Raw genomic sequence first — 24646 nt, forward strand, 5'->3', positions numbered from 1 at the left:
TTCTAAGTGAACGTGAATGGCGTCCAGCGCCATTCACGTTTCACTTACGCAAACGCCGTGAAATTCAAATTTCACGGCGCAGGAAGGCCGGCTATACTTTAGCATTGGCTGCCCCTACTATTAGAAGGGGCAGCCTTGCGCTAAAAGTAGCCGTACGGAAACTCCGTACCTGGCTTGCGCGGGGACCGTGCAAGCTTGTGAATCAGTGGTAGTATGCAATTTGCATACTACACGCTGATACACAATGGGAGCGCCCCCGCAAGAATGCAGCCTAAAATCTGCGAGGCATAAGAGCCTTATGCCGCGCAGATTTTAGCCTGCAGTCGGTGTAACGAGGTTCCTGAATCAGGAGCACTTGTTACACCGGAGCAAGTAAGCACTTGCGCTGCGTAACCTATGGTTGCGCGGGCGCAAGTGCTTCTTGAATCTGGGCCAATGGTCCCAAAAATGTGTCAAAATTGTCCGATGTGTCCGCCATAATGTCGCAGTCACAAAAAAAATCGCCGATCGCCGCCATTACTAGTAAAAAAAATGAAAAATGCCATAAAACTATCCCCTATTTTGTAAACGCTATAAATTTTGCGCTAACCAATCGTTAAACGCTTATTTTATTTTATTTTTTTACCAAAAATAGGTAGAAGAATACGTATCGGCCTAAACTGAGGGAAAGAAAATAATTTTTTATATATTTTTTGGGGGATATTTATTATAGCAAAAAGTAAAAAATATTGAATTTTTTTCAAAAATGTCGCTCTATTTTTGTTTATAGCGCAAAAAATAAAAACCGCAGGGGTGATCAAATACCACCAAAAGAAAGCTCTATTTGTGGGGAAAAAAAGGACGCCAATTTTGTTTGGGAGCCACATCACACGACCACGCAATTGTCAGTTAAAGCGACGCAGTGCCGAATCGCAAAAAGGGGCAAGGTCCTTTAGCTGCATAATGGTCCGGGTCTTAAGTGGTTAAGAGAACTAAAATTCCAACAGAATTAACCTTGCACCAAACAATAGTCACATTATTTGAAAGGGAAACCCCACATGTAAAAGGTATTTCTTTATTTCATGGCATCATTAGCGGATCTCACAATTTTCAAAAATCCACTACCATGTGTAAATGGAAAAGCGAAACTGGGCTTACATTTCCCAACGCATGCTGGCAAAAAACTATTAAAGAGACTTCTAAAGCAACTCTCTGTATCGATCATTGGCAACTATATCACAAAACACACCGTAGGTGGTACTTAACACCACATAGGTGGTTCTGTCCATCCATCACTTACTGGAACCAAATTTATTAAACTGATCTCTGAATTCACCCCATCACCTATCACTCCCAACATCCACTTGCCACTGTTGCACCTCACATACTCCTATCTGCTAAACTAAACATAGCAAGAAATTGGAAATCTCTTACAATACCCAATCCTTCAGAGGTACTATCTGACCTAAAACACATTTGCTTCTTTAGGATGCCTTTACACACTTAAAAATTACAAATCTCAAGCTTTTCTTTCCTCATTAAATGTATGGATGTCGCATAAATGCTACAGGGGGTCTTGACCGTAAAGATAACCTATCTTTATATACACCAGCATACCCGTCTGGAAATTGGCTCTTGGTTAACTCATGCCGTATTTTACCAGTTTTTTTTTTCTTTCTTTTGATCATTTGTATGTATATTTGTTATGAAATACAAGAATAGATGGCATGCAATGGTCAACATGGTAAGAAGGAATAATCTCCTGTTCTGGTTCATAGAACCCACTCGAGGAGATATGTCTTTAACGTCTCCCGCTATTGCAAGCTCCTCTAATCATTTAGAGAGATTATGAGAGGGCTTAACTTTATAACTATAAAGGTACAGCATATATTCCTCATGTAATAACCAACATTCTTCTTACCACTATGGGAGCAGCTATAATGTCCATCTGATCATTGCGAATGTAGAATGTGATTTGCTGTTTTATATTTCTTTGATGAAAAACTTCAATAAAAATGATTGAAAATAAGACTGCTGTTTGTGACAATGTCCAGGAGCGGAAGGAATGTTTTATTCACATGGTGTGGGAATGTGCCAAGGTGCGACCTCTGTGTTCTATGGTGACTGAGTTTATAGTGGATAAATTTGATCTCCCTAATATATGTTCTCCCTTGAGATGCCTCCTGGGAATGTTTTACCAAGAGGAGTTGAATGTGTACACCAAGCTGTTCCTGGGGTGCTATATTTTGGGGTACAGACAAGTATAGCTAGGAGGTAGATCTATGGGGGAACAGCTGATGTTAGGGATGTGGTTAAAAGTTGTGAATGCGGACATTTTTCTCTACCCTATGACAAGGCCAGGGGATCTCCCAAGAAGTTTAGGAAGGTGGGAAAGTTTAGGTGGGTTGACTCAAAGGAGACTTTGGGGGATGATGTGGATCAGTGAGGGTGAAAGGTTGCGTAGACGTTGGTCTTTGCTTGTTTCATGTTGATAGTCCTCGTTTGAGGGTGCAGGCTTATCACACTGATATACCTAAGGGGGTTTTAGAGAAACATACTCTATATATCTTTGCCCATGGTTCTATGTGTATAGCTAAAGAAAACAAAAAACGAACAAAATCAGTACTGGATTACAGGGTGGGTCTTGAGACTCTGGCTTGAGTCTTCACTCTACTGTCTAGAAGGAAAGGTCCTGCAGACCAGATCACTGTGAATTATATTGTGCCTTCATACATGTTTTCACTTACCTGTCATTTTGTATGTGCATGTTGCTATGCAAAATACATTTTTGACAAAGAAAATATTTCTGGTGTGGAAGATACCTTCCTGCATAACATACATGGTGTGGCTGGTCAAGAACATGTCCTGGTGACTACCTCTATGGGAAGTTCTTCTGTCCCTAGGACCAGCTCTTTCACCCTGGCTTGATGGCCAGGTTATAGTTGACGGTGGTTGTCGGGCTCTGTGACCCCGCTTCAACATGTTTTTGTGATGTTTTTTTATTCTATTGTGATGCTTTGGTGATGTTTTTTTTAAGCTTTAATGAAGCCTTGGAAAATGCCCTGTGTATGTTCTTTGTTTTTAATGGGCCAGTACTCCTGTTGAGAAAGTTCCCTGCTTATTAGCTTTGTTCAGTAGATTCTCTGCTCATTGGTACCCCCCAGCTCTGCTGATTCCCCACGAAGTAGTACCCCAGGTGTACATCCTGCCACCCCCCCTGCCTTCCGGTGCTTCTACTGGCTCGCCGGTGCAATTGGCGAGCCAGAGAAGAAATTGGGTAATTTCCGGTGACCAGGTGGTCCCCAGTCATCTCTATGGCCTTCGAAGGCCTGGGCGCAACGTTATGACATCACTTCTTTGCCACGGAAGGAAACCTTGCCGGGGACCCCACATCTCTCCATAAAGAGGACCTGTCGCAAACTATTCCTATTATACGGGATATGTACATTCCTTGTAATAGGAATAAAAGTGATCACAAAAAAATGTAAAGCGCAAGTGTAAAAATAAAATAAATACAAATTAAAGTACCCCTGTCCCTGCATGCTCGCGTACAGAAGCGAACGTATACATAAGTCGCACCCACATATGTAAACGGTGTTCAAATCACACATGTATCGCCTGAGCATTAGAGCGAGAGCAACAATTCTAGCCCAAGACCTCCTCTGTAACTCTAAACTGGTAACCTGTAAAAAATAAAGTGCTGCTTATAGACATTTTTAATTGCCAAAGTTTGGCGCCATTCCACAAGTGGGTATTTATTTACTTAGCGTAACCTCATCTTTCACAGTATACAAAAAAAAAATGGGCTTCTGAGTAATTTTCTAGCAAATAAAATGATTATTTTTACATGTATGAGAGTAGTGCCAGAATAGGCCCAGTATGAAAATGGTTAAAATGCTTCTGTCTTTACTATATTTACTGTTCTCTTATAGATAAGAAGATACAAGGCAAATCAGGCTGTTATGGACAAAGCTTCTAAAGTGTATACTCAAATTAAGGCTCAGATTCTTGGTCCTAAACTGGAAAGATGGCAGAAAGAAAATGAAGGAGCTTGTAATGTGGGGAAGAATCAAAATACAGAAAAACCAAGTAAAGAACAAGACAAAGGTAATTGATCTGGAGAACAATTCACACCCATAATTATCCAACCTTTTCTTCTAAACAACAACATCACTGCGCTTGCCCACATCCTAAGTTCTTCACATCTCCTAATCCCTTAGGAAGTACAGGAGACAAAATGTGCCATTTATGATAATAAATTCTTCACTGAATTATATGTAGACATCAGTACCTGTGTTGTGAGTAAAGTAGTATAGTTCTCTTTATTGTACAGTACAGGACACAGTAATGGATTCAAAGTCAGTGGGTTAAATGCTGCTACCTTCTGGTGATTGGACAGTGTCAAAAGCTTTGCTGAATCAACCCCCTAGTGCCCCAATATAATCCTGCCCACTTTGGGAGACTTCAGTTTTGTACCTTCCAGCAGACTCCTAGCTACTGTTCAGGAGTGGGGCAGTAAGTGAGTTTTTTTTTCATGAGGAATGCTAATGGCCTGACGTTTTCCTGGTGTTTCCTGGCACATCAGTGCCTAACATCACAAATACACTTCTGGAAGAATGGTCAAACATTCAAATAGACACATTCCTAAACCTTGTGGACAGCAGTCCCAGAATATTTGAAGCTGTTATACCTGCAAAGAGTGGGCCAACTCAATATTGAACCCTACAGACTAAGACTGGGATGCCAATAAAGATCATGTGTGTGTAAAGGCAGGCATCCCAATACTTTTGGTAATATAGGGGTCAATTCACTAAGCTTTTGCATAAATTATTGCATGCAGTAAATTAAGTCCAATTCACCCCAAAAATGTTTTAGTTATTTAATAAAAAATGTGCCGATAATCATTGCAAGCTCAATTCACATACAGACCAGAGAGTAAAAAAAGCATGCAATTATTGCCACCAGGGTTTAGCTGGTGGTATCACGTGCAGTATTTGTCAAACAGCCTGGGGGTTGGGGGACAAATAGCTGGTTGCTAAAGAGCAAGGCAGCCGCTTCTTAAACCACTTAGATTGCCTGCGGCAGGAATATGTCACTAATTTGAAGAGGAATACCGTTGTTATGGTAGCAGCTAGCTACCATAACCCCCGGTGTCCTCTTTCAGATAAAAGTGGTCTTTGCGGCAGATACGCCACAAGATCACTTTTATCGATGGCAGGAGAGGGCCTTCCGAACCTCTCCAGTGTCCTCCACTGCTTACCAGAGGCGATTCGGTCCTGTCCCTGCTTGGGTATGAAGATGAGTGAGGGGAAGATGGCCCCCACCCCTCTCCATATCTTTTTTTTTTTTTATTTAACCACTTGCCAACCGCCGCAAGACTATGTACGTCGACAGAATGGCATGGGCAGGCAGATTGGCGTACATGTACGTCCCTTTGAATCTGGCGCCCAGCATGCTTTGCGAGTGTGGCTGCAGGTCCCAGGAACTCGATGTTCCCAGGAGGCCCGCGGTTGTAAACACCAAGTCTCAGAAAGAGGATCGTTCATTAAGTGGTTAACAACCAACGACTCATCAGCTCAATGTAAAAAAAATACAGCATGGGGTCCCCCCATGCATGCCAGGCCCTTCGTGTCTAGTATGGATTTTAAGAGGAATGACACACCAAAATTATAAAGAAAAATAATGTGGTGACCAAAATCCATACCAGACTTTTATTCGACCATGCAGACCAGGCAGGTCAGAAAGGGGGGACAAGAAAGCTGACCTGCCGGGCTGCATGCTCAGGTAAGGGTCTTTTAACTTTGGCATGGGGTTCCCCTTAAAGTCCATACCAGACCTGAATAGCCTGGTATGCATCATGTGGGTGGATCCCCAGGCTGTTTTTTTATTAATTTTTTCCAACATTTTTAACCACTTCAGCCCGGGAAGGATTTATCCACTTCCTGACCAGGTTATACTGTGTCGCTTTAGCGGACAATTGCACGGCCGTGCAACATTGTACCCAAACAAAATGCATGTCCCTTTTTTTTCACAAATATAGCTTTCTTTTGGTGGTATTCGATCACCTCTTCGGTTCTTATTTCTTTCTCGTACTCCACGGGACACAGAGCCTTTATCTTAACATAATGGGTTAAGTGTCACCAGCGGTGATTGCACACTGGCACAACCAATTGAAGACCGTTCCCCTCCATATAACCCCTCCCATCAGGGAAGCACCGGAGTTTTTTCTCCAGTGTCTAGGTGGTGTTGGACGAGCTAGGATGTGCTAAGGATAGCTCTGCTAAGAAGGCCCTCTGGGGGTGAAGGAGCTATACTTTAAGGATCCATCCAAGACGCTAAGAATTACGCTGAATCTGGATGGGATCCGGGCCTCATGGACGAGGCGTCGCCTGTAATGTCTCTCTTCGGAGGACTGGGCTCTGGGGTCCAGCACTTTCGCTACAGCAGCTAAAAGTCCTGGTCAGAGTCTTTTACAAGGCCCAGGGGAGAGGTATCCGTTAAAAAGGAGCCCATATCCCTGAAGGTTGGCACACAAAACCCACCGAGATGGGTGAAGATTGATGCTGTCTGAATTTTTTTTTCAGCAGAAAAAACCTGCGGCGGGGATAAGGTAAGAGAAAAGGAATCCTAAGAACAAGCTTAAGGATCCTTTTCAAAACTATAAGTCGGTGTCTTCTCTTTTTTGGCCACTGGAGGGAGTAAAGAGCTGAGTTTACTCACCTCACTCTGCAAGTATGTCAGATCAACAGGACAAGGCACATTCCTTCCGCTGCAGAGCTCTGCATCAAAATGGCCAAAAGCCTCTCTCCTCCTAGAGAACGCTGAGATCCCAAGAAGGGACAAAGCAGCATGGTATAAGCAGATTATACCTCACAGCCGCCATAATGCCCTAAACGCGGGTGCGCTTTATCAGCGGGAAGGGGCAGAGGAGGATCTGAGCGTGCACAGGCGAGCGCACAGGCAGCAGCAGAAGGGGCACGTAAGCTCTATGTGGTTGGTAGGGCACTACCAAGAGAGACACCCACTCTATAGCATGAAACAGTGTGTTTAAGTTGCATACTTTATGTAGATTGCTAAACTAAGCACAGTAGTATATGCTTATTGGTACCTCGGCTTGTTGCTTGTTAATATGTCTTCCTTAGGAGTTCGGGGTTCGGTACCTTACTCCCCTGTAAATCTTGATTTTCTAATACAGGAGAACCATTGCCACCATAGGGAATAGCTACTTCTCCAGTGGCGCCTGCATATGTCACTGAGGACACTTTTATCGCAGCCATGGAAAGACTGGAGGCAAAGATCGCTACGCTAATCGCAAACTTCTCGCAAAAGGAAAAAAAGCGAAGCAGATCTCCTTCAATGGTGTTAGATCCTCTTTTAGAAAAGTCTGAAGAGGAGAAGGATGAGGACACCTACAGAGGACAGGGATGAGGAGTCGGACGGATCAGGGATTTCAGAGGAACCTTTCTTTGCTTCCCAGATGCTAAGGTCACAGGTGCAATGTTAGGCTGAAACAGTGTGTACTACATTCAAGTTGCCCTCTTCTGAGTTAACTGAATCACCTGTCTCCTCCCTGGGCTCATTAAAATCCCTGCAGGTTGCATGCTCTTTTCCAGTCCATCCTATGTTAAATAGGCTAATGTACGCAGAATGGTTACACCCAGACAAGCGTTTCTCACCTCCAAAGAAATTTGATATTCTTTATCCTATGGAGGAAGAGTTTTCCAAGAAGTGGAGCCTGCCTTCGGTAGATGCAGCCATTTCTTGTGTAAATAAGAACCCGACTTGTCTTTCAATCTTTATTGAAGGCATGTGTCAGGTCCTCAAGGACCAGGTAAAACAAGGGCTGAAGGAGCTGCCTCCAGAACAAGTCAAACTCTGGGAACATTTGCCTAAAGCCTTATGTTTTACAGTTGACGCGATGAGAGATTCGATTCTGCAAACATCGCGTCTCACACTCCAACTGGTGCATATGTGCAGAATTCTCTGGTTAAAGCATTGGTCTGCAGAGGCACCATGCAAAAAGCTTTTGGCTAGTTTTCCCTTCCATGGCGAATGCCTCTTTGAGGAAGATTTGGAGAAATATATCCAAAAGATATTGAGTGGGAAAACCACTCTATTACCAGAAAAGAAGAAAAACAAGAGACCTTGTTTTAAACGTTCTCTCTTCTCGGTTCCTGTTAAATCTACCTCTAGCCAGTGGCGACAGCATTTTCAGCCAGCCACAAAAACTAAAGAAAACCAGGCCCAAAAGAACAAGAAGCATTGGGGTTCAAGAGCTACCAAGCAGAACCCCAAAGCCTCTGCATGAAGAGGCACCCGGTCGAGTGGGGGGACGGCTTTGTCAGTTTTCATTGGCATGGCAGACAGAAATCCAGGACAGATGGGTAGTATCCACAGTATCCCTAGGGTACAAGCTGGAATTTCAAGAGATCCCATCTTCTCATTTCCGAAGCTCAAGGCTTTTCAAGGATCCTTTAAAAAGAGTGTCCTCCTTCAAAGGATTGGATCACTTGCTATCCCAAGGGGTGATCGCAGAAGTACCCTTAAAGGAGCAAGGTTCAGGATTTTATTCAAACCTCTTTGTAATCTCAAAGCCAAACGGAGATGTCAGACCCATTCTGGATCTAAGAGCTCTAAATCAATTTCTGAACAGTCGCCATTTCCGAATGGAAACTATTCGATCAGTGGTCGCCACCCTACAAGGCGGGGAATTCATGGCGTCAATAGACATCAGACGCATACTTGTGTCTATCCATCCCGCTCACCAAAGATTTTTAAGGTTTGCGGTAGAACATCACCACTTTCAGTTTGTGGCTCTACCCTTTGGTGTGGCTACCGCACCTCGGGTATTTACAAATGTACTAGCCCCTCTGTTGGAAAATCTCAGAGCACAAGGCATAGCGATAACCGCTTATCTAGACGATCTACTGATTATAGATCAGTCAGTAGCAAAATTAGATCACACTGTGCTCACCACTATAAAATACCTGGAGCATTTAGGATGGATTGTAAACTTACAAAATTCCTCTCTACAAGCCCAAAGAAGGGTAGAGTACTTGGGCATGATCATAGACACAGCCCAAAGCCGGGTATTCCTACCAGAGCCAAAGATTATGTCACTAAGGGACCTGATCCACAAGGTCAAGGCAAACAAGAAACCATCTTTTCGCCTTTGCATGAGGCTATTGGCAAAGATGGTAGCCTCCTTCGAGGCCGTTCCTTATGCCCAATTTCACTCAAGACTACTTCAGGGAAGTATTCTAACTGGAAGAAAAAAAAAGGAAATGTGTCCCATATGACAACCGAGTGATGTGGAGTAGTAACTATGCTGAGGAGACACTCCCCCAGATCTGGGGGTGTTTGCCGTAACCAAAGCTACTAACCAAATGCACAAAAAACCTGGGTGAGAGCCTAAAGGAAGGAAGGCTAACCCCAGGAAAGAGGTTACTGTTGGCAAATAATGGGCTATACTCAGTTTATACAAATATGCAAATAATTTATTATGGTACTACAAAACACAGGTAAAAATTGGTCTGCTATATTAGTAGACAACGTGGCAGAGCAAATGTAGGGAATGGTATGCTTCCGCGTTAGCGGTATAGCTAGTAAAAGACTCACGAACAAAAAGACAAATGACAAACATATAACATGAAACCCAGACAGTCCGGACACGGTAGTGTCACTTCTGTGGTGGCTCACCAAGGGGGGAGGCCCCGATCTAAATAGATCAAAGTGAAACAATAAAAAGTAAAGCTAATTATGGTGAGCAAACCACAGAGGTGACACTGCGGGGGGGAAGCAGGCTATGTTGAAAATTACCCTGAACGTGAGAAATCGTTACACATGTGTGAGCTGAATTCCTATCTGGTATGATGGACATGAGTGGAGCCCATTAGCCTGGTGGGTTGTATCCCATATGGGAAAATATCAAAATCCACCAATGAAGGGAGTTCAGAGTTTCAAGGGACTGAGGAACTGTAGTTCTGCTGTTGCTGGGAAATATTCAAACCAGACTGATAATAATCAATAGGTGGTCTTGCTCTTATAAATTAATTATTGAAGAGGAGTCACGGCAGTTCCTAACAGCATACACAAGTCCTGTGTGGAGATTCCTGAATGGGCCAGTCTGTATATGTCAGACAAGGCACCGTGTAAAGATGTAATCGGAACGGGCTTACCGGTTGCATAGATAGCAAGATGGATTGGGTCAGAGTTCTCCAAGTTACGCACAGGAGTTTGTGCTCAGTCCTCTGGTAGTCCTATGATGTTGGAGGACATGCCAATAAAGATGACGCTCTCGGATCGCAAGATGACCCCGCGATTCTGTTAGACAGCTGATGCCGTGTACAGGATCATGTGCAGTGGTCTGCACCAGTGAGTACGAAGCCAGCTGGTCTCCAGAGAAAGTCCTTCAATCACGGATGCTTCCTCCGTCATCCGCCCCCAGGTAGAAGGAGGGGTGTGCAACAGTGTCTGGAGTCTGGGCGTGATGATGTCAACGCGTTTTGCAAATGACTTGCGTAGCTTCGTCTGGACGCTTGAATATTCTAACTGCCTGGAACAGAAAGATCCAAGCGCTGGATTTACCCATGTGCCTGTCGCCACAGGTGCGCCAAAGCTTCAGTTGGTGGTTAAAGACCAAGAACTTGCAGAAAGGAAGATCCTTTCCCCCAGTCACTTGGAAGGGGGTGTCAACGGATGCCAGCCTAATAGGCTGGGGTGCAGTATTGGAAGAAGCTTCAGCCCAGGGAACCTGGGCCAAGACTGAAAGGAGCCTGCCCATCAACATACTGGAAATTCGGGCAGTATACTTGGCCCTCAAGACCTAGACAAGCAGGTTACAGGGCCGCCCAGTTCGGATTCAATCCGACAATGCTACTGCAGTAGCTTACATCAGTCACCAAGGAGGCACCCGCAGTCAGGGCGTTTAGAAGGAGGTGAATCGGATTTTGACTTGGGCAGAAGAACATATTCCTTGTCTCTCTGCAATTCTCATCCCAGGGGTAGAAAACTGGCAAGAGGACTATCAGAGTCGCCAGGAGCTGTCACCAGGAGAGTGGTCTCTCCACCCCGAGATCTTTCAGGGCATAGGCCAGAGATGGGGGACTCCGGATGTAGATCTATTAGCTTCCAGATTCAACAGGAAGTTGGACAACTTTGTGTCCAGGACAAGAGATCCTCTGGCCTATGGATCGGATGCTCTGGTGGTCCTGTGGAGTCAGTTCTCACTGATCTATGCAGCATCAAGATGGAATGAATTCCTGTAAGCTTATTGGCCCAGAAGACCTTGGTACGCCAAGATCATAAAGATGGCGGTAGGATCTCCTTTGAAGCTTCCACTTTGTCACGACCTGCTGTCCCAAGGTTCAGTGTTCTATCCTTCCTTACGAATGCTAAATTTGGCGGTTTGGCTGCTGAGACCCACATTCTGAAGAAGAGAGGGATTTCAGGTCCAGTGCTTTCCACAATTATTAATGCCAGCAAGCCAGCTTCCAGACTTATTTACTACAGAGTCTGGAAAGCATACATTTCATGGTGTGAAGCCAACAAATGGAATCCTCAAAGATATGACATAAATAGGATTCTTGCCTTTTGCCAGCTAGGAGTGGATATGAAATTAGCCCTTAGTACCATTAAGGGTCAAATATCCGCTCTATCAATCTTCTTTCAAAGACCACTGGCATCTCATTCCCTAGTGCGGGCCTTCATTCAGGGGGTACTGCAGATCAATCCACCAGTCAAGTCTCCCTTGTGCCCATGGTATCTGAATCTGGTATTATCAGTGTTGCAGAAGCAACCCTTTGAACCTATTCGCCACATTCCGCTGATTCTTTTAAGCAGGAAGTTGTCCTTTTTGATTGCGATCTCTTCGGCTAGAAGAGTATCTGAATTAGCAGCTCTTTCCTGTAAAGAGCCTTATTTAGTTTGTCATAAAGACAAAATTGTACTACGACCCCATCCTGCCTTTTCACCTAAGGTGGTGTCGGCTTTTCAGTTAAATCATGACATTGTCTTGCCTTCCTTTTTTTCCGGATCCGCAGACAGCGAAGGAAAAATATTGCACTCTAGATCTTGAGAGCAGTAAAGGCGTATCTGCAGGCAACTGCTCAGATACGTAAAACAGATTTTTTTTTATTATTTTGCCAGATGGTCCCAGAAAGGGACAAGCGGCGTTCAAGATCCACTATCTCAAGATGGATTCGACAGACACTTATTCAAGCCTATGGTTTAAAGAATAGGACTCCTCCTTTTTCTGTTAGGGTGCACTCTACCAGGGCGATAAGTGCTTCATGGGCAGTGCACCACCAGGCTTCAGTGACTCAGATCTGTAAAGCTGCAATTTGGTCCTCAGTCCACACATTTTCCAAATTTTATCAGGTGGATGTGAGAGGACAGGAGGATGCCGCCTTTGGGCGAAGTGTGCTGCCTGTATAAAGCTTCTGATCCATGGTGGCCTGCTTTATCTGTGCCCCCCCCCCCCTTCATATGGAGCATTGCTCTGGGACGTCCTATTATGTAAAGATAAAGGCTCTGTGTCCCGTGGTGTACGAGAAAGAAAATAGGATTTTTAAAACAGCTTACCTGTAAAATCCTTTTCTTGGAGTACACCACAGAACACAGAGGTCCCCCTTCTTATGGGAACCTTATTGCTTGCTACAAAACTGAGGTGCTTCCCTGATGGGAGGGGTTATATGGAGGGGAACTGTGTTCAATTGGTTGTGCCAGTGTCCAATCACCGCTAGCGACCCTTAACCCATTATGTAAAGATAATGGCTCTGTGTCTTGTGGTGAACTCCAAGAAAAGGATTTTACAGTTAAGCCATTTTTTAAAATCCTATTTTTTTGCGCTATAAACAAAAAAGCTTAAATTTTGAAAAAAAATTTGCGTCTACAAAATAGATAGATTTATGGCATTTTTTTTTTTTTTTTTTTTTTTTTTTTTTTTTTTTACTAGTAATGGCAGTGATCTGCAATTTTTAACAGGACTGCAACATTGTGGCGGACAGATCGGACACTTTTGTCACTTTTTCTGGACCAGTGACATTTATACACCGATCAGTGCATGTATTACTGTATAAATTACATTGGCAGGGGCTTGGAGTTAACACCAGGGGCAATCAAAGGGTTAAATGTTCCCTAGGGAGGTGCTTTCTAACTGGTGGAGTGAACTAACAGGGAGTAGAGAGAGATCACTGTTCCTGATCACTAGGAACAGATAATCTCACTCTACCCCCCTGATGGGCAGATTACACTGGCAGATCCTCATTCTGCCTTTCTGTGGAGCGATTGCGGGTGGCCAGTGGACATCGAGTCCACCAGACCTGCTGATTGGCTCCCCTCCTAGCGAATGGGCACAGAGAAAAAATTGTTCAATGTCATTAAAAACGATCGTGTGTGGGCTCCAGAGCATTTTTCACGATCTAAAAAATAAAATTTCGAACATGCTCAATTTTTTTCTCGTTTTTAAGGTTGTAAAAAATGGTCGTGTGTGGGCTTCAACGACATGAAAAAAACGTGCATGCTCAGAAGCAAGTTATGAGACGGGAGCGCTCGTTCTGGTAAAACTACCGTTCGTAATGGAGTAAGCACATTCATCACGCTGTAACAAAATGATAAATAGTGAAAATTCCGCGCCAAATACAAATAAACTAACTTAAACTACAAAAGCTGCTCCTCATAGAACAATATAGATTGTGAAGTTGAAAAATGGAAGGTAGAGGGGCGCTCAACCACCCAAGGTGATTGTGATAGAAGAGAAATGGAACTTCCCCTTTATAGTAACGTCGTATGTGTTGTACGTCACTGCGCTTTGCTAGAGCGTTTTTTTTTTTTTTCACGATTGTGTGTCGACAAGGGCCTTTTTAATGATTGTGTTGAAAAAAAGGTAGTTTTTTCTAGAGCCTTTAAAATGTAATTTTTCAGAACCCGAAAAACGGCCGTGTGCACGCGGCATTAGTGAATGGACCCCATAGTGTATATACTATTGGATTTTAAATCTGGTACATATCAGACTTGAAGATGAAAAAAAATATTGAAAGAAAAAATTAAATGTAAAAAGACCTAAAACGCTGTTTTGCAGATTTTCAGACAGGATTTGTAATATAATATGCCTGACGGACTTCCTGGTGATAGGGTAGCTTGATACAAGCTACCTGCGCCTGCTGTCAATTATGCTGGCCATACACAAACCAATTTTTCTATTTTGTTTCAAGAATGTTCATTGGATTTCTAATCCCCTATTCAAAGGGGCAGAAGAGTTAACTTTTCTGGATCAAACACATTTTTGGACAGTGTATGTGGTTTTCGATTAGAAATTACAGATGCATCTTATAAAATTTGATCATCAAAAAGTTAATTTATTTCAGTAATCCAATTCAAAAAGTGAAACTTGTATATTTTGTATAGATTCATTACACACAGAGTGATATATTTCAAGCATTTTTTTTTTTTTAGTCTGGGTTCACATGTGAGCATAAAGCGGTCCGGTGCGTCCTCGTTCAGCGTTTCAAAACAGATTTTAGGTATTACCTTGGGGAGATACAAACTAGAATACTGCAATCACTGAGCAGCAAATTGGATCACCTGTGATGTATTTCAGTTATCTTTGCAAATCTGGCCTGTTTTTTGGGTCCTGAGGACAGGAGTTGAGAACCACTAATGTACAGTATATTATAGAGGTCGACCGATATGGGTTTTTCTCTGGCCAATGCCGATGCTGATATTTAGAAATCGGGGCGGCCGATATTTGAAGTGATTTTTGCAGCCGATATTTTGGGCCGATTTTTGGATTGGGATGCATTGTGGAGGGGGGGTGGATGGTGCTGGGCGTGGGTGGGAAATGCGTTGTAGAGGGGGATAGATGGATGGTGCTGGCCGTGGGTGGGGGATGCATTGAGGAGGGGGATGGATGGATGGTGCTGGCCGTGGGTGGGGGGATGCATTGTGGAGGGGGATGGATGGTGCTGGCCGTGGGTGGGGGATGCGTTGAGGAGGGGGATGGATGGATGGTGCTGGCCGTAAGTGGGGGATGCGTTGGGGAGGGGGATGGATGGTGCTGGCCGTGGGTGGGGGATGCGTTGTGGAGGGGGATGGATGGATGGTGCTGGTGTGGGGTGGGGGATGGGTGGATGGAGCTGGCTGTGGGTGGGGGATGCGTTGTGGAGGGGGATGGATGGAGCTGGCCGTGGAGGGTGATGGATGGGGGATGGATGGATGGTGCTGGCCGTGGGTGGGGGATGCGTTGTGGAGGGGGATGGATGGATGGAGCTGGCCATGGGTGGGGGATGCATTGTCGAGGGGAATGAAGATGATTGAGTTGCATTGTGAAAATGGATGAGAGTTACATTGTGAAGAGGCTCATATCCACCCATTGTGACGAGTCATCCTCATCCATTTTCACAATGCAACTCAATGCCAGCTTGTCAGTCTTAGCCCGGTGTCCCATCAAAGGAGATTTAAGTCTACAGGGGGCACAGCAGCACACATTACATTTTTGACTTACCCTCCATCCATACAGGGAAGGCAGAGGAGGTAGTGCTGGCCACGATCACCTGTCTGAGTTACTAGTCAGCTCGGGCTTGTGACATGTTTGATCATCATGATGCTTTCTTCCTCTGCTGCAGCCCGCTGGGCGGTGCTACTGAAACTTGTTTCTCTTCTCCTCTGTAGGGGCCGGCGCAGGCTATTAGCGGCGCGGGTGAATGATTTCTCGTGCTGCTGTAGGTGGAGTGGGGCACTGGAAAGCAGGGTTTAGTGTAGCAGCCGAAAATCGACCTAATTTTCACAATAATCGACCAATGCCGATTTCTTAAAAACGCCCAAATATCGGCCGATATATCGGTGGACCTCTAGTATATTATGCACTCAATACTTGGTCGGGGCTCCTTTTGCATTAATTACTGCATGCGGCGTGGAGGCTATCAGCCTGTGGCACTGCTGAGGGGTTTATGGAAGCCCATATTTCTTTGATTGTGGCTTTCAGCTCATCTGCATTGTTGGTCGGGTGGTCTCTTCCACTTTACAATACACCACAGATTCTATTTAAGGTTTAGGTCAAGCGAGTTTGCTGGCTAATCAAGCATGGTGATACATGGTCATTAAACTCAGTATTGGTGGGGGGCGTGGTTTGCGTCTGATGGAGTAGGAAGCAAAGTGTGTGGGCGTCTATCCTGACTACAGGCTCCTGAAGTACCTACAGCGCCCAAAACATACATCGGAGGGTCCCTCTCCTCATCCCCGATCCAGCGGTGCAGTTTTCCCCTGCGAATCGGCGGCGGACATGTCCTGCAAAAGCAGCAAGATATCTCTGCAGGCCCCAGAGCATGGAGGCCAAATTGGCGCCCGGACCCAGCGCTCAGCCAAGGAGGCAGCCATGAGGATATTAAGCCGCGCTCTGGCAAAGGGTGGCATGCCTAAAACACCCTCTCATCTTATGGAAACATCTGATCTGGACTTTCCTGCAGAGGCCCTGGAACAGGCATGGCTGGAAGATGCAGAACAGGCCTCCTCATGGGACACAGTGAGTGCTCCTGCTATTGATGATAATGCCAGGGCCCTCACAGACCAGGACAAACAGACCCCTGAACCGACCCTGAGAAACATTTTTGCAGTTGTGACATCCTGCAAAACTTCCATTTAATATACTGACTAAGGAGATTAAAGGGGTGAAACTAGAATTGAATATGGTTAGACAGGATATGTAGAAGCTGTGTAATCGCACAGCTGCACTGGAAGACAGAGTGATCCCTCTGGAGGATGATGTTGCTCCCCTGCAGAGAGAAGTTCGCCATATGCAATCTATTATTACTGGCCAAACGGCCCGTTTGGAAGTCATGAAAAATAGGCAGAGGCACAATAATGTCTGTGCGGAAGGCATACCGGAGAGGGCTGAGGGCAAGAATCCTGTGGCATTTGAGAACTGGCTGATTGGCACGTTTTGGCAAGGATTCTTTTTCTCTCATGTTTGCGGTGGAGCGCGCCCACAGAGTCCCACCTAGGCCGCCTAAACCTGGCGAGCCCCCCAGACCGTTCCTGTTTAAAATGCTGAACTTTAAAGACCGTAGATGCCATTCTATATCAAGCCAGGGACCAGGGGCGCCCTTATGGGAATTGATAATGCCTTGCATATCGTTCTATCCTGACTATCCTATCCTGAGCTGCAGCGTCGCAAAGCCAAGTTCACTGAAGTTAAGAAACCGCCTGCGCAAATGTGATGTCACTTTATGCTATGCTGTACCCTGCCATAGCTTAGGATCACCGCTAATGGCGAAACGCAGTTTCTTTGACAATCCTGCCAACGCGTCTGTGGCAGGATCGTATGGAGCACACCCTCAAGAAAGCACCGGCACCTATGGCCTGATGGTGATCTGTCTTTCTCCCTCTTTCTGCTGGATGATGTGGATGCCCTGTGAGGAGATTTGGGCACTCTACTCCTTTTCTTCAACCTCCCTGACAGGCAAGGTGGAGGACGTATATTACTTTAACTACTTTTATCTGATTACTTGGAATCGCAAGTCCCTTTGAATCAGAGTTGAACTGAGACATTCGCCCCCCCCCCCCCTTTTCACTCGTCCAGCGTGGATAACACGTTTTCTACCACGCTTCCTTACTGTTTACAGAATCCCCCCCCCCCCCGTTTTTTTTTGTTTCACACTGTGTGGTGTTTTTTATTGCTCATACTGCCCTCTGTAGTTGGCAGGGGGAACGTTTTATTTTTTCAATTCTTCCAACCGTAGATTTATCTCTGTCTGATACCGTCACTTACTCTTCTGAACTTTACCTGGAGCACCTGTTTTTTTTAAGCTGCCGGGTGGAGATGTGGAGTGTCCCCTGGTGTCCCTCTGCACCTGATGTGGCACCCTTTCAGTGATTGTCAATATGCGTTGCTATGTCTAATGTTTGTACTCAAGTCTCATGGAATGTGAGGGGTCTGGAGGATGGAGTGAAAAACTCTTGGTGTGCCTGCAGGAAACTCACCCGCAGACCGCCTCCTTATCCACACTTAAACACTGTGGCTACCCCACCCAGTTCCACTCTGTCCACACATTGCTATTGCACTCTCTGATTGATGATCAGGGACGGCATATCTTTTTATTATGTAAATTAACAGGGCTGACATGTATAATTGCAAATATTTATGTCCCTCCAACCTTCTCTTTTATAAGTCTGAAGCACTTGGCCCAATTCATAGCATCATACCTCAACGCCCCTGTTTGGGTGTTGGGAGACTACACTAATATAATGGATAAGAAATTAGATAAATTCTCAGCCAGGCCTGGCAGGTCTCCCCTACCATGTAGCCCCACCCCCTTTGCCAGATTTCTGGCTGAAATTGGACTGCGAGGTGTGTGGAGGAGCCAGAATCCTACTGTGCAGTGTTACTCAGCATCATACAAATGCCTATACCGCATAGATCTATGTCTAACCAATGACCTGACACATGCACTGACTACCTCTGTGAAATATGCTCCACGTAACATATCGGATCACTCCCTTGTAAGCGCTAGCATAGCAATCTCTCCTAACCCACAACGTAGGCTCTGGAAAGTAAATCCCTTCTGGTTCACGATATTTCCGAACACTGATCCCATTCCCAGGGCTCTGGTAGAGTTTGTACGCTTTAACCAGGACTCAGCCAGGCCTGCGATGGTCTGGGACACTTTGAAAGCTTATCTACGGGGCCTGCTCATTAGGCAGATTAACGACATTAAAACTAGGACCAAGGAGTGGGAGAATCTGGTGATAAGAGAGGCTGCCAGGGCGGAGGAGAGGTACATTGCTGCCCCTTCTTCGGAGTCGGAGCGTAGCTGGCAGGAAGCACAGGCCCTATACCAACAGGTCTCCACCAGTGCAACGGAGAACAAGAGGTTCTTCTTGCAGCAAGAGTATTTTAACTAAGTGGAAAACGCAGGTCTATACTAGCAATGGTAGCCAAGGCACAACAGAGCACGACCCATATATAAGCCATTCAAAACACGGACAGAGTGACAGTTACTGACCAGACCCTCATCCCGGACATGTTTTCACACTTCTTTAAGGACCTTTACACATCTAAGGTACATCTCACACACGGGAACTGGCCCATTTTCTGGACCAGTGCTTCCTCCCCCGGGTGTCACAGCAGGGACTGGCTTAATGCACCACTGAAACTGGAGGAATTATCATTGGCAATCGCACAGATGGCCAACATCAAATCTCCGGGGGCTGACGGCCTACCCACGGAAATGTATGGTAAATATGGGAATACTCTTTTACCTAATCTTCTAAAAACCTTAAACAATGCCCTTCAGGAAGATAGTCTACCTTCCTCTATGAACAAGGCTTCTATTGTGATTCCAAAACCAGGCAAGGACCCGTTACAGAAAACAAATTCTCCTGCGCACGAGAGGATAATCCAAGAGTCAATTGCCCATAAAGATGATAACAACGGTGCCACTGGTCTTGCTGTCCGTCATGGATAGGGGTATCCTAGTGGCAAAAAGAAAATAAAACAAATGCGCACCAACCTAGTGTATTACCGTTAAATGATTTTAATAAAATTTAAATATATACAGGGCCTACTCACAAATGTAGTGGAAAAAATCGCAGTAAAGCTTAGTCGACATAAGCTGCAAAGAGATGACCTCGAACCGTTAAATGATTTTAATAACATTTAAATATATACAGGGACTACTCACAAATGTAGTGGAAAAAATCGCAGTAAAACTTAGTCGACATAAGCTGCAAAGAGATGACCTCGAACCATACTCCGATCGATCGTAGAGGATATGGAGGATGTCAGTGTGACTGCTGGGCTGTGATGAAGAGGCTTAGAGCTTCGAAATGCGTCAGCCGGTGGTGACCCCCTCCACATCCTCTACAATCGATCGGAGTATGGTTCGAGGTCATCTCTTTGCAGCTTATGTCGACTAAGTTTTACTGCGATTTTTTTCCACTACATTTGTAGTCCCTGTATATATTTAAATTTTATTAAAATCATTTAACGGTTATACACTAGGCTGGTGCGCCTTTGTTTTCTTTTCTTATGGACCAGTTACAACCTGACTCCTATAGGCCTATCTCACTGCTTAATGCAGACGTCAAATTACTGGCACAGTATTGGCCACTAGACTTTCAGGGGTCGTGGCAGGGCTGGTCCATTCGGACCAGTCCGTCTTTATTCCTGCTAGATCTACGGCATTGAACATTCGAAGACTATTCCTTAACACTCAAATCCCTGTAGATAACCCTGGCAACAGAGCCATCTTTTCTTTCGATGCTGCCAAAGCCTTCAACAACGTGGAGTGGAAATATGTGGGAGGTTTTGCAGCGCTTTGGTCTGGGGGACACATTTATCTCCTGGGTACAGCTTCTGTATGCTGTCCCTTTGGCCAGAGTAAGGATAAATTACTCCCTATGGGAGCCCTTCCCTTTGTTTCGTGGTAATCGGCAGGGGTGCCCCTTGTCACCCCTGCTGTTTGTCCTTGCATTTGAGCCTCTGGCGGCTATGGTTTGTGCCTCCCCTAACATCATGGGCTTCCGCAGAGGACAGGGAGAGGAAAAGATCTCCTTATGAGCGGAGACACCCTATTGTACTTGGGGGACACTGGACACTCCCTGAGAGCAGTTATGCAACTAGTGTAAGGCTGACCGCAGGTCAGCCTGTATTTGTAGGAGGAGTCGGGAGGTATTTAAACCCATCCTCCTTCTGGGTGACGATTTTCTTGTGTCAGCTTTGCTGCAGCAGTGTCATCACGTTCGGGTTTTCGTCTCCGCAAGGAAGAACGGGCGGCTGCTGGGGGTGCTCCCGAGTCTCCCCGCTTTCTCGGGCGGGGTACAGGTTTTGGTCAGGGGGAGGTCCTCGGGTGGCCAGCTACCCCTGTACAGTACTGGACCTGGGTACTATGACTGTGCTGGAGAGGGCAAGCCTAGGAGGGGTAGAGATGCATTGGAATTTACCTGTATCTCTGTGCTGCTGGGTTAGGAAGCCTCACAGCGGCGCCGCCTGCCTGTGAGTTGAGTCGCACTCTGTTGACGTCACCCGCTCTCGGCACATCATACTAGTCGGGAACTTTCATGGGGTGATGTTTTGTACTCAGCCCCCCTCCTGCCCCCCCTCTGCAGCTTCTCTTCATCACATCAGGGGGCTTCTATGTGCAATCTCCCCCTGTCTTAGGATTGTTTGTGGGAGGGTGTGTTCAGGTAGTGAGCTCAGTGAGTATGCGTTTGCAGTTAGTTACGGTATGCTATTCATTTCACGTTCTCATGCTGTGGTGTTTCTCATGTTTTTCCTTTTTTCATATGTTTGTTTCACGTGCGATGACGGTTCTTGTGCCAGGTATGTTGTCATGCATCCACGTTTTTCATGCTGCTAATCATATTCTCAGTTATGTTTCCATGTCTCACGTTTTATCATGTTTCTCATGGTAGTCATGGCCTCATGCGATCACGTTCTCATGCGACTACGTTTCACATGGTGGTTCTCATACATGCACGTATCCCATGCGATCTCGTTTCCCATGCGATCTCGTTTCCCATGCGATCTCGTTTCCCATGCGATCTCGTTTCCCACGCGATCTCGTTTCCCACGCGATCTCGTTTCCCACGCGATCTCGTTTCCCACGCGATCTCGTTTCCCACGCGATCTCGTTTCCCACGCGATCTCGTTTCCCACGCGATCTCGTTTCCCACGCGATCTCGTTTCCCACGCGATCTCGTTTCCCACGCGATCTCGTTTCCCACGCGATCTCGGTTCTCAGGCGATCACGTTTCACATGCGACTACGTTTCACATGGTGGTTCTCATGCGATCTCGTTTCTCATGCGAGTTATGTCCTTGTGTGTTTATGTTTCTCATGCGATTACGTTTCATGGTAGTTTCTCATGCGGTTACGTTTTCATGCAATTACGTTTCCCATGCGAGTTATGTCCTTGTGTGTCTACGTTTCTCATGCGATCTCGTTTCTCATGCGTTACGTTTCTCATGCGATTATGTAGTAGTTGCTCATGCGATTACGTTTCGCATGGTAGTTGCTCATTCGATTACGTTTCGCATGGTAGTTGCTCATGTGAGTACGTTTTGCATGGTAGTTGCTCATGCGAGTACGTTTTGCATGGTAGTTGCTCATGCGAGTACGTTTTGCATGGTAGTTGCTCATGTGAGTACGTTTTGCATGGTAGTTGCTCATGCGAGTACGTTTTGCATGGTAGTTGCTCATGCGAGTACGTTTCGCATGGTAGTTGCATGCGATTACGTTTCGTATAGTAGTTGCATGCGATTACGTTTCGTATGGTAGTTGCTCATGCGATTACTTTCTCATGGTAGTTGCACATGCAATTACGTTGCTCATGCGATTACGTTCTCATGGTGGTTCTCATGTGATTACGTTTCTCATGCGATTATGTTTCTCATGGTAGTTGCTCATGCGATTACGTTGTTCATGGTGTTTCCCTTGCCATTTCGTTTCCCATGTCATTACGTTTCCCATGGCAGTTTCTCATGCGTTTACGTTTCCCATGGTAGTTGCTCATGTGTTTACGTTTCCCATGGTAGTTGCTCATGCTTTTACGTTTTTGCATGGTAGTTGCTCATGCGTTTACGTTTCTCATGGTTTTCATGTTCTCAGACATTTGCATGGCTCATGCTAGTCATGTTCTTGTGTGGTTGCGTTTCATGTTCTCATGCGATCACGTTTGTCAAGTGCACACGTTTCTCTTGCTACTCATGTTCTCGGATGCTCACGTCGCTCATGCAATTTACATTTCATGCTATTTATGTTCTCATGTTTTTTCTGTTTCCAATGCAATTTCACGTTTCTACTTTCCGTTTTACGTTGCGTTTCTCACGCTTTTCATGTTCTAAGGTGTTTACGTTTTCTCATACAGGTTTCAGTCGTGATGCTATTACGTTTCTCACGTTCTCATGCGATTACACTTTTCATACGATTACGTTTCTCATGGTGTTGTTTTTTTTTATGATCTCAGGTATTTGTTTCTCATGTTTTTGTTTCCCATGCTATTCATGTTCTCGGGTGGGTACGTTTCATGCAACTTACATTTTCCCATGCAGGTTTCAGTCGGGATGTTTTCTAATCGGTAGCATTGGTATGTTAATTTTAGATTCATGGCGTTCCACCGCTGGGGGGGGTCACCCATCACGTCTATGGGTTTACGGATTGAGCTGATCGTTTTTAATTGGCTTGTACGGTGGCAAGTCTCCTCATCCCTTTCTCATACGTTCATGCGTCTTGACATTTCATTTCTCATACAATGACCTGACACGTCTTCAGGTTCATCAGGCCTGAGTGTACGTTTTTAATTTGCCTGCTACGCCTCAGGTTGCTCGGCCTTTGCAATTCATGGTATTGTCACATTGTCAGTCCAGCTGCACCAGTCCTACACTCACCTACATTTTATTTTCATAGTCTGTGCATACATGTCATGTTCATATCCTCACGTTAGTTCATGGCCACTCTCCACTGCTGGGTACCTGTCACGTTTACAGGTACTATCGGATTGAGATGTACGTTTTAATTGGCTTGTACGGTGGCAAGTCTCCTCATCCGTTTCTCATACGTCTTGACATTTCATTTCTCATACAATGACCTGACATGTCTTCAGGTTCATCAGGCCTGAGTGTACGTTTTTAATTTGCCTGCTACGCCTCAGGTCGCTCGGCCTTTGCAATTCATGGGATTGTCTCATTCGCAGTCCAGCTGCACTAGTCCTACACTCACCTACATTTTATTTTCGTAGTCTGTGCATACATGTCACGTTCATATCCTCACGTTAGTTCATGGCCACTCTCCACTGCTGGGTACCTGTCACGTTTAAGGGTACTGTCGAAATGATATGTTTTCGTTTCTAATTGGCTTGTGCAGTGGCAAGTCCCCTCATCCGTTTCTCACGGCTTTCATTATGTTTTCGTTCATCATATTATCTTACTACTCGCATCACTTGCCTGACACGTCTTCAGGTTCATAGGCTTGAGTGTTACGTTTTTAATTGGCCTGATTTGCCTCAGGTTGCTCAGCCTCGCTAGTTCTTGAGACTGACACATTTTCAGGTTTGTGCTACGTATTCGTTCCTGCTCTACGTTACTCAGTGGGTCAATCACGGACACCTGCGTAGGTAGGGGTTACGGAAGGTGGGGATTTTCCTTTTCCTAAGGTAAGTTGGGGCTCGTTGGTCATGTTTTGTTTTTAACGATGTTCTTGTTTGCAGAATTCATGTCACGGGCAGAAAATCTAAGATTTTGCCACCATCCGTCCTTCTCCGGTTACGGGTTCTATATATGGTGGCAAGCCCTCCTTGAACCTCCCAATACGGCCTTCTCTTTTGTTAGATGAAGCTTGATCTTCAATTCAGCCTAGAAAGCTCTTGACCCAGCCTGGGATATCTTCCAGGCGTTTTCTATCTCCGTATCCTGGGTTCTTTTTCTCATGAACATTCAGTACCTACTTGCGGTTTTGGTTATTTTGCCCCTTTCAGCTCAAACGGGTTCCAAGCTGGTGCCCAGTCAGTCTGGGCACCAGACTTTTACGGATGTACTCAGGGATAGGCCACTCTCGTTTCCCTAGTACTCCCTTCTCGCCTAACTAGGGTAGCACTTCAATATTCACTCCGGGCTGTGCTTTTAGTACAGGTGCAGTTTCTGTTGCCATTCGTCGAGGGGTCTGTATTCTCATTGT

General features: G+C 45.4%; 1 protein-coding gene across 3 annotated transcripts in view; it reads left to right on the forward strand.

Annotated features, from left to right (window-relative positions):
- Positions 1-24646, forward strand: part of HDGFL2 (HDGF like 2) — a 742998-nt gene that overhangs the window by 642117 nt on the left and 76235 nt on the right. For all 3 annotated transcript variants that reach the window (XR_005742112.1, XM_040322524.1, XM_040322523.1), the window contains exon 14: positions 3912-4086. Coding sequence is in view for 2 of the 3 variants with exons in the window: in XM_040322524.1 (XP_040178458.1) it covers positions 3912-4086 (175 nt within the window). In the remaining variant the exon portion in view is untranslated. The remainder of the gene's footprint in view (positions 1-3911; positions 4087-24646) is intronic.

Source organism: Rana temporaria, chromosome 1 (assembly GCF_905171775.1).
Source record: "Rana temporaria chromosome 1, aRanTem1.1, whole genome shotgun sequence".
Taxonomy (NCBI): domain Eukaryota; kingdom Metazoa; phylum Chordata; class Amphibia; order Anura; family Ranidae; genus Rana; species Rana temporaria.